We start from the raw sequence: 11,339 nt of genomic DNA, 5'->3' as shown, positions 1-11,339 counted from the left end.
CTGCTTGAGTTAACACGGGTAGCATCTGGCTGTTTCATAAAAATAAAGTTTTCGAAAATGTGCGTGCATATGATGAATGTAGTTATTTAAAATACATTAGTATGCAATATCGGATAAATTAGATGAACCAATAACTGTGACACTTTAGAGACATTGCAACCTCCTTAGAATTTTGAGGATCCTTAGTTTACTTAGGCGATTCTTTGACTGTTTTTCATATGATGACGTTGGCTGGACTTGCTCTGGAATTTTGAAGGTCCTCCTCAAAATTTTGCCCCAGTTTCTGGTTGTGGGAAAAATGAAAATTTTATTGAATTGTGACCGAACCCACAGGGCTGCCTACGTATCCCCTCTTAAATGGGAATCAGGTCGAGAGTAGTTCAATTACATCAGATGAAGAAATGCGAACATTCTAAACATAATATCTTTTGACTGCGTATGAATTGATAGGCTTTGGCCAAGCCTCTCCGTCCATTTCTGCGAGTTTGAGTGCTCTTCCTATTAGTACTTTGTGAACCATGTAGGGCCCTTGCCAATTGGGCAAAAATTTTCCTTTGGCTTCATCTTGATGCGGGAAGATCTGCTTCAGTACCAGCTGCCCCGGTGCAAACTGTCTAGGTTTGACCCTTTTGTTGAAAGCTCTGGACATCCTATTCTGATAGAGTTGACCATGACACACTGTATTCATTCTTTTCCCATCAATGAGAGCTAATTGTTCATAGAGGCTTCTTATCCATTTTGCATCACTGAGTTCAGCTTCTTGTATAATTCTTAAAGAAGGAATTTCAACCTCGACAGGAATGACAGCTTCGGTACCGTAGACCAGCAAATAGGGAGTTGCCCCGGTTGATGTGCGGACTGTGGTACGGTACCCCAGTAAGGCAAATGGTAACTTCTCATGCCATTGCTTGTAGTTGTCTACCATCTTCCTCAGTATTTTCTTGATATTCTTGTTTGCGGCCTCCACGGCTCCATTCATTTGAGGCCTGTATGTTGTGGAATTCTTGTGCTTGATTTTGAAGGTCTCGCACATAGCTTTCATTAGGTCACTGTTGAGATTGGCGGCGTTATCGGTGATGATGGACTCTGGAACCCCGAATCGGCAAACAATACGATCTCAGACAAAATCTGCGATGGCTTTCTTGATTACAGCTTTGTAGGATGTAACTTCGACCCATTTTGTGAAGTAGTCTATGGCCACTAAAATGAACATGTACCCGTTTGAAGCAACGGGCTCGATTGGTCCAATGACGTTCATTCCCTAAGCAGCAACATGCCAAGGTGCACTCATTGCATTGAGTTCATTTGGCGGCACCCGTATCATATCTGCTTGTATTTGGCACTGATGACATTTCTGGGCATACCTGATGTAGTCTGTTTCCATAGTCATCCAAAAATAACCTACCCTCAGTATCTTCTTGGATAAAATGAAACCATTCATGTGTGGTCCGCAAGTTCTAGAGTGTATCTCTTCGAGCAGTTTGGAAGCTTCTTTGGCATCAACACACCGTAATAACCCTAGGTGTGGAGTCCTTCTGTACAGAATTCCCCCACTTTGGAAGAAATGGTTGGACAATCTTCGGAGCGTGCATTTTTTAGTATGATTTGCATACTCCGGGTACTATCCTTTTGCCAAGTACTCCTTGATATCATGGAACCATGGATTCCCGTCTGCTTCTTCTTCAACATGAGCGCAGTAAGCTGGCTGATTATGAATCGTTACCGGAATGGGGTCGATGAAATTCTTATCCGGGTGTTGTATCATGGAGGACAAAATGGCCAATGCATCTGCAAACTCATTCTGGATTCTCGGGACATGTCTAAACTCTATCTTCATGAACCTCTTCATCATCTCTTGCATATGATATAGATATGGTAATATCTTGGTATTCTTTGTAGCCGATTCTCCCTGCACCTGATGTACCAGAAGATCTGAATCACCAATTACCAGTAATTCCTGGATATTCATGTCAACGGCCAAATTGAGCCCCAATATGCAAGCCTCATATTCTGCCATATTATTGGTGCATGGAAATCTGAGTTTCGTGGATACTGGATAATGTTGACCTGTTTCTGACACCAAAACGACTCCAATACCCATTCCTTTGAAGTTTGCGGCTCCATCGAAAAACATTCTCCATCCGTCGTAGGCTTCGGCGATATCTTCTCCTATGAATGATACTTCTTCATCAGGAAAATACGTTTTTAGTGGTTCGTATTCTCCTCCTACAGGATTTTTCGCAAGATGATCCGCTAATGCGTGTCCTTTAACTGCCTTCTGAGTCACATAGATGATGTCGAATTCACTCAACCATATCTGCCATTTTTCTAGCTTCCCTGTAGGCATGGGTTTCTGGAAGATGTACTTCAGAGGATCCATTCTTGATATGAGATATGTGGTATAGGCACAGAAGTAGTGCCTTAGTTTCTGGGCTATCCAGGTCAAAGCACAGCAGGTGCGTTCCAGCAAAGAATACCATGCTTCGTAGGGTGTGAACTTCTTACTCAGATAGTATATGGCATGTTCTTTCCTTTTCGTCTCATCGTGTTGTCCCAAGACACAACTGAAAGCCCTATCTAATACGGAGAGATAGAGTAGCAGTGGTCTACCATGTTCTGGCGGGACCAGGACTGGCGGTGTTGACAAATATTCTTTGATTCTGTCAAAAGCTTTCTAACAGTCTTCAGTCCAACTGGTTACGGCATCCTTCTTTTCTATTTTGAAAATCGGCTCACAGATCACGGTTGATTGTGCTATGAAGTGGCTGATGTAATTAAGACGTCCCAAGAAGCTTATCACGTCTTTCTTGTTCTTTGGAGGTGGAAAATCCTGGATAGCCTTGACCTTTGATGGGTCTAGCTCAATTCCTCGGCGGCTGACGATGAATCCTAACAACTTTCCTGTGGGGACCCCGAAGGCACATTTTGCGGGATTCAATTTCAAATTGTACCTCCGAAGCCGATCAAAGAATTTCCTCAAGTCTGCTATGTGATGTGTACTCTTCTTGGATTTGATGATGACGTCATCCACATATACCTCTATCTCCTTGTGTATTATGTCATAGAAAATAGTTGTCATGGCCCTCATATAAGTGGCCCCAGCATTCTTTAGACCAAACGACATCATTTTATAGTAGTACACCCCCCACGGTATAATAAAAGCTGTCTTTTCGGTATCCTTTTCATCCATCCAGATCTGATGATATCCCGCGAAGCAATCCATAAAGGATTGGAGTTCATGCTTGGCGCAGTTGTCGACCAGTATGTGTATGTTGGGTAACGGGAAATCATCTTTGGGACTTGCTCTATTTAGGTCCCGATAATCAACGCATACTCTGACTTTCCCATCCTTCTTCGGAACTGGCACGATGTTAGCCAACCAAGTTGGATATTCAACCACTTTGAGAACCTTAGCTTTGATCTGCTTGGTGACTTCTTCTTTGATTTTTAGACTCATATCTGGCTTGAACTTTCTGAGCTTCTGCTTTACTGGAGCACACATTGGGTTGGTGGGTAATTTATGATCCACTATGGACGTGCTCAAACCAGTCATATCATATTAAGACCATGCAAAAATGTCTTCATATTCTTTCAGGAAACGGGTATATTCTTCTTTTTCTGATGGTGACAGGTGAATGCTTATGCAAGTTTCTTTGACTGTTTTGGAATTTCCCAAGTTGACTATCTCAGTTTCGTCTAGGTTGGACTTAGGCTTGTTTTCAAAATCTTCAACTTGTCTAACAATTTCCTCAAGTATTATATCCTCTTCTTCTATTTCTTTCAAGTCATTATCCTAATGTTGCGTTGTCTCATTACATGTCACAGTTGTTGGTTCATCACGATAAGAAATAGTAATGTTGTAGAGAGAAAAATGTAGAGAATAGTAATAAATAATAGAATAGCAAACCATTGATAATTATCAAGATGTCAAACAAAAGCGATTTTTAATGATTCAAACAAATATTTCAAAACAAAATATTGAAAATGTTTTTAAAATGCTCATAAGAATTGTTTTTCAAAATAAATGACACTAGCAGCCAGGCTACCCCGAAACTCGGCGGGCCCTTGATGGTGTGGCAGTCCAGTTCCTGAGAACAGCTCCCTTCTCTACAATCTGGATGACGAGGCCTTCTTCCTCCCCCTCATCAACTATTACACTGCAATCCATGTCTTCATCTTCCAAGAATAGATTCCTTAAACCATCTAGCTCTTCATCTTCTTCGGATCCCCACATCATATCAGCCTGATGGAAGGATTGGCTAAAATGTGGTATCATCTGCTCGAGAGGGTAATAAGGACCACGCCATGGTGGTGACCAATTCTGATACTCGTGCCAGGTGTATTGATATCCCAGTTCAAAGGTCGTGCCGTGATGTTTTAACTGTATTAATTTGGTGATCCCTTGGAGATTCTTGCCGAGACCCTTGCCGGGTTCATACCCTATCCATGCCAATATGCTTTCTATTTTGCTACTCCACCATTTGTCCTTCTCGATCGCGTTAACATGCTCAATGCGATGGTAAGTATCTCCCCCTAACTTCCTCCTATTCTCCACAACCGGAACAGTCTGGTTGGTGTAAATAGGGTTACTCCCGTCTCCATGAATGATCACCTCCTGATGATTCCATTCAAACTTCACAGCCTGATACAGAGTAGACGCTAAAGTGCCAGTGGCGTGTATCCAAGGTCATCCTAATAGCAGATTGTATGAGGCGGATATGTCGAGCACTTGATATTCAACATCAAACCAAGTTGGACCCATTTGTAAGCAGAGGTTGGTTTCTCCGATTGTGGCCATTTGAGACCCATCGAACGCTTTTACGTTCATAGTTCCTGCTCGTATCTCATGCAAACCTTTACCTAACCTCTTCAAAGTCGTCAACGGGCAGATGTTGAGACTTGAACCCCCATCTATCAAGACCCTGGCAATGAATTTGTCTTCGCACTGTACTGTGATATGCAACGCCCTGTTATGGCTCAACCCTTCTGGTGGCAATTCATCTTCGTGGAAAGTGATATTATGGCTTTCCAATACTTGTCCTACCATGTTGGCCATCTCTCCACTGGTAATGTTGTTGGTTACATAAGTCTCATTTAACACTTTCATCAACGCATTCCTATGTGCCTCAGAATTCTGCAGTAGTGATAGAATGGATATCTGAGCAGGGGTTTTGTTCTAATGATCAACCACAAAATACTCCCTTGCTTGCACCTTTCTCCAAAGATCATCCGGGCCGATTTCAATGATAAGCTACCTGGAAGCAGCTTCTTTACTTGTTCCCCCTAAATGCTCGGGCGTGTAAACCCTACCAGTTCTGGTCATACCTTGTGCTGCACCAGCTTCTTCCATTTTCCCCTTTCCTTTTCTTCTCGCTTCTGCAGTATAGTCCCAGGGCACAACATTGGAATTAAAGGATGGTGTGGGTGCTACCATTACGGTGAATGGTGTGGTCACTTCTACTTCGAACAGAGTTGGCGTGGCTGAGGGCGTTGTTACTTCAACCTCAAACGGAGTCGGTGCGGCTACCTCAACTTCAATCGGTGACTGTATCTGTACCACAATAGGTGTGAGAGTGACTCGAGGCATTTTGAGGTCATCCTCTTCTCGAATGAGCCCAATTGACCCCTCTGGGTCCTATTCTTCATCAGTTTCTATCACATTTACCCTTTCGCCCCTGTGATCCGGGAGGGGATTGTTGCGGATGTTAGGTGCAGTATCCTTTGCCTGTATAACTTTGGTATCAATCAGCGTCTGGATCTTATCCTTCAGAGTACGGCATTCATCAATAGTGTGACCCTTCATGCCCGAAGGGTAGGCACATGTCTTATTCGGATTGACCCATTGAGAGGAATTTTCCATGGCGACAAAAGGAATGAGAGTGACATAACCGGCAGCTTTCAATCTCTCATACAACTGGTCAATAGGTTCGGCAATAGGAGTGTATTGTCTGGGCGGCCTACGGTCGAAATTTGGCTTGGGTTTTTGGTAGTTTTGGCGGGCTGGTGGTGAGTGGTAATATGCTGGCTGAGTGTTGTAAGTGTGGTAGGCGGTAGCGGGTTGTTGATATCTAGGAGGTGAAGGCTGATATGTGGGTGAAGGTGTTTGGTATGTGAGAGGAGACTTCGGACCTTGGGCTACCATCACAGTCCCTACTTCCTTCTTTTTAGATATACCCCCCGACTGCAAGGCTTTGTTCGTAGCCTGGAGTGCCTCAAAATTTGTTACTATCCCGCTTTTGATTCCCTCTTCTATTCTTTCTCCCAATTTGATGATGTCGAAGAATTTATGATTTTCAATAACCATCAACCTCTAATAATATTGCGGATCCTAGGTCCGGACAAAGAATTTGTTCATTAATTTTTCTTCTTCCAATGCTAGCCTTACTTTTGCAGCCTCTGATCTCCACCGAGTAGCATACTCGCGGAAAGTTTTTGTCGGCTTCTTCTTAAGATTATGGATATAGAAGACATATGGTGCATTCTCTGTGTTGAATCTGAACCGATCCATAAAATCTGATGCCATGCTTACCCAATTAATCCACTTCTTTGGATTTTGACTGATGTACCTTTGGATCACCTGTCCCGTCGAATATTTTGAACTTAGGAGGTTTGTAATCCTCTGGCAGTTCTACGTCCGGTTGAATACATAAATCCTCATAGTTCAAACCTTCGATGCCTTTACCACCTTCAACACCTTGGACTCGACTTGTAAGCTTCTTAAGTTCTTCCGCTATGTTCTTGATGAGTAGGTCCTTCTCGGCGGATTTCGGTGTGTACGGGGTTTATTGTGAAATTTGGGGTAAGGTTTCCACATATATGGGGTTACTTTGGTGGACTCTAGGGATTTGGGTTTAGTGGTGATCATTGGTTGAGTTTTGGGGAACAAGAGTAGGTTGTGGTGCATTTTGAGGAGTGTGGTAGGAGGTAGTTTGTGGGTACTGGGTCAGATGATGATGATGCTGTGGAGGAGTTGGTACTGGTGGAGGATTAGGATTTTGGGGAGGCGTGGCATATTGATGAGGTGCGGGAGGATTTTGCGGGTGCTGGTTTTGTGTGTTTTGAGGAGGTGTTGGGTTTTGGGCATTTTGTTGGTTGATGTCGGGAACATTCAGGGTAAGGGAAAGGTTTGCCAAGTTACGGACCTGCTCAAGTTCCCCTTGTATCTCCAGTATCTTTTGCTCTAACCATAAAACTAAGTCATTTTGCGCCGGAGTACAACGACCATCTGAAGTTTCGACATTCTCGGCGTGCTCAGCGTTGTCTTTCCTGATATCACTCATATCGTCCATCTTAGCTTTTCCTTTGTTCTTGGTATCACTTGGAGGAGGAGGAGGTGGAGGACCTCTTGATCTGGTATGATATGCTGATGATGCCAGTATGCACGAACCAACCAGGGGATGGGAATAAACAAAGAAATGAAGAAAAACAAAAGGTAAACAAGTCAGTAAGGAGTATTAAAAGGATATTTACGATATTTAAACACGTATTGCGGAATTATGAATTCGCGTCCTGATTTGGGGACCTCATCGTGCTCGAGGTAGGCCTAGCGACATATAGCTTTGGAGAAAACTCAATGCCGATAACTGCGTTATTTCATTAATATGATAAATAGACCAAATCTCTACTAAAACGACAATAATTATAAAGAGTCACTAGTGGCATTTGCCTTATTACAATCAAATTCCAAAACGAATCTAGAAAACATCATTCCTAATCTACTTGGTCCCAGAGGGACCTTCTCCAAGCTTGGCCTTCTTAGCCCCGTCAATCAGATTCCCCAGGTCGCGCATGTCCAACAGTAGATACGGCCTTGCTAGATGTACTCTCTCATTGCGCTCTGTGTTCTGACAATCCGAGACCCTTTTCCTCATCTTTCCCTCAAGTTCCATCAAACCCTGCTCCAAATACTCCAACATTTCTATTGATTTAGTAATGATTCCCCTCCATTAATTAATTGCTTCCATGTCCACTTTATGTTGTTCCAAATGTCTGGCCTCAGATTCAAAGAAACTTTTGCGTAACCTCCTGTATTTGACTTGTGCTTTAGCAGCGTCGTCTATGACCCTATTTCTCAAATCAACCCCTGGATTGACCTCTCCTGCTATGTCATCGACCAACCATGATGGGTAGAAGTACACATGGCCGGCATGATACCTGTCTGGCTCGATGGTATCTTTCTCCACAATAATCTTCTGATGCCACATGTGTTGTGCCTCAAACTTGAATGGAATGGCATTCCCTTGGAAGTCTGCTTTGTAATGAACCATTTTGGAAACTCGTGGTATAACATGTTTTCTCCCAGCTTGCCTCATGACTCTGATAGGAGCATAAGGATAGATTCCCCTTAATCCGATTAGCACTAGATGAGGAACATCTCTCGACTTGATGATGAATTCACTCCTAGGGAACCACTCGAACATCCAATGTACCTTGTCATCAGCCAAATTGCTAAAGAAATGTACCCAGCTCATAGCGTTTCCCGGTTGTGCAAATCTGTCTGGGATAAAAGTTATTCTCTTCGGATGGTGATAAGTTATGTGGTAATTCCATGGTCATCGCGGAAATTCTTGACGGTATTGTCCTCTCTGAAGGTGTTCCAACAACCATATTTGCAGCAACAAATTGCAAACCTCGAAATTCCTATATCCCTTTTTGCAACGGTGTAAGGCTTGGTACATCTCAGCTACGATCATTGGGACAATAGTGTAAGTTTTCCCCTCAATTCCCTCCATTAGGATCTTAGTGACCATAGCTAGGCGAGTGTGGATCCTTTCTCCTTCTATCGAGAATATAAGCATCCCCAGAAAACAGACAATGAATACAAAAACCCAGCGTTGAGTCCAACCCAAAGAAGTTATGGCAAATTCATCATGGTAAAGATGATATGACTTGCCGTGACAATAACGCTCGTAAAGGAAGTCAAATGGTATGTAAGATTTCTTCAGACAGACTAACTCATCATTTTTTCTGAAACCCATCATTTTTAGGAAACCTCGAGAACTACGGTTTTCCGGTACCAACAAGCCAAGGCTATCCCATGGGATCCCAGTGAAGCCTCTTATTTACTCTAGAAGGGGAGCCATTTCTATATCACTAAAACAGAAGACAACCCTCTTCTCATCCCAGAACATGGTGGCAGCCTCAATTAACACATTGTTCGGCTGAATATCTAACAAAGAAGTTAAATTTTCGAGAACTCTTTTCACATGGTTTTTGTCACTTGGCGAGAGATTTTCCCACTAATCTAGCAACAAATGTGGGATACGTCGAACCATGTCGAACCTGGGGACTTCGTGCCTCATTTCTGCAAAACAAATAAAGTTAGCCCTTTCCCCCTCCGGATTCGACTATTTACACATTATTGATTAGCATATCGGCACATTTTCTCCAAATAATGCACATATCATGATTGTACCCATTGGTATTTAAGGAAATCTTGGCGAGCTTTGGACAAGGCTTGCCTTAGAGAGTTATTACAGGGACATCGTTCTAACCCATACTAGGTTTAGACATGATGCATGCACAGTTAATATTAGAGTGGGGGTTTCTAGAAGAGTCTAGACCGGTACCCTCAAATGGACAACTTGAGAGGGGAAGGCACAGAACCGTCGATTGCACCGCGGATCGACTAGTTTTACCGTAAATAAGCCTTTCCAAATTTAAAAAGGGTGATTTAGGAAGAGCGCTGACACTCATCAAGCGCCGCTAGGTTTTAATTACGCACGAGTGGAATATGATGTGGAGCATGCCTTATGTAAAGATAAAATAACACATTGTCAAGTATTTTGCATGATGAAGACGGTAAATGCAGTATTAAATGAAATTTTAAGACATAAAAAGAAACAAAAACAAGGAAGAAGTTAGTTCGCTCAATATGAAAGAATTGTAATAAAGCAAGCAAGGGGGTAGGGAGAGACATGATGTAGCAAATTTAAAAATGATTCGGAGCAAGTCAACATGACTAGAAAATAAAGGAAAACGCACATTATAACCAAATTAAGCAAGGATTTGCATATTGATACAAATTCAAAATAGAGGGAAATAGGGGAAAGAGTGTGCATATAGCCATAAAAAGGGAAAATGGAAGCGGGATGTTCATGTAATGATAAAGAACAAGGAAACACATTCATCAAAGAAGACTAACTCATATAGACCAAGTTCTCTATGGTAAGAGCCTAAAAATATCCCCAGCAGAGTCGCCATGCTGTCGCGCCCCTCTTTCTTGCGAAATTGAATTTCGACACGTGACAACTCTTTTAAATGAAGATGTTAAAAATGAGAGTTGCCACCTAACGGGTTTGAGGTGCATTAGGCCACCTATTTGCAAATAACTCTGGTTTAACCAGTTTGCGTCACCAAAGATCGGGTAAGGGCTCAAATTACCTCGAAGAGAAGGTGTTAGGTACTCTTCGAGGTCCACAACTATGGGTCCCAACTGAACTTGAATTATATGAATTAGTCAAATAGTCAGAGAGAAAAATAAGAAGTTTGAAAAAAAATCATTATTAGAAAGTCCTTGAGTAAACACAGATAATTGGTTTAAGACAAGATGGGGGGTACTAAGTTTTTTAGCCTAAAGGATCACCCCGTGCAACATAAATAATACATCGTAACTCCCTCGAGATGGGGTGTTACTCGTATTATTCAGCGGACACAAACTATCATCTCCTGCTACCCGATTACTATCTTTAAGTTTTTACCTAAAGCATACTAGTTGATTCTAAACCGTGCCCTATGCGTGCACTACCCGTCCCATGCCTATGGCCCAGGAGGCGTTTGGACCTCTATTTTAGATGGTTTCTAGACTTAGCTTAGGCTGCTCAGAAATGATAAAACTAGGCGATATACAAAATAAGTTAGACTCAAGTTAGCCTCCACACTTAGACAACAAATGTACGCAAATAAATTTTCACATTAAACGTTAGACAATTTTAGGATTAAGGCAAATTAAAGCCATTAGGCCCTATAGACATGGTTTCTATGTGACCTTGGGATTCGAACATGCAGGCAGTTTCAGATGCAAGATGCTACTTTTATGTGATGACCCAAAAGGTCATTTTATGTTTTAGACCTCAAATTTGCTCTCTTAAGCCTTAAAATCTTATATTTATCCTTCTCGATTTGTGTGCGCAGTTCGGGCATGTTTTTGGAAAGCTTCATGTTGAAAATTGATGAAAACAAGAATTTATACCTTAAAAGTTAATTTTATTTGACTTCGGTCAATTTTTTGGTAAACGGGCCCGGATCCTTGTTTTGACGGTCCCGATGGGTCCGTATCAAATTATGAAACTTGGGCATATGCCCGGAATCGAATTTCAAGGTCCATAGCTTGAGAAATG

At 42.3% G+C, this 11,339-nt stretch overlaps 1 protein-coding gene across 1 annotated transcript; it reads right to left on the bottom strand.

The window, feature by feature from the left end:
* Nucleotides 1–412: 412 nt before the first annotated feature.
* LOC138894828 (uncharacterized) lies at nucleotides 413–1,042 on the bottom strand. The gene has a single exon (XM_070179557.1). It carries the CDS (start codon nucleotides 1,040–1,042, stop codon nucleotides 413–415), a length of 630 nt encoding a protein of 209 aa, XP_070035658.1.
* Nucleotides 1,043–11,339: the final 10,297 nt, after the last annotated feature.

The sequence above is a fragment of the Nicotiana tomentosiformis genome, chromosome 6, assembly GCF_000390325.3.
Source record: "Nicotiana tomentosiformis chromosome 6, ASM39032v3, whole genome shotgun sequence".
Taxonomy (NCBI): Eukaryota; Viridiplantae; Streptophyta; class Magnoliopsida; order Solanales; family Solanaceae; genus Nicotiana; species Nicotiana tomentosiformis.
Note: the sequence above shows the minus strand (reverse complement) of the source record. Positions and strands in the feature narration are given on the sequence as shown.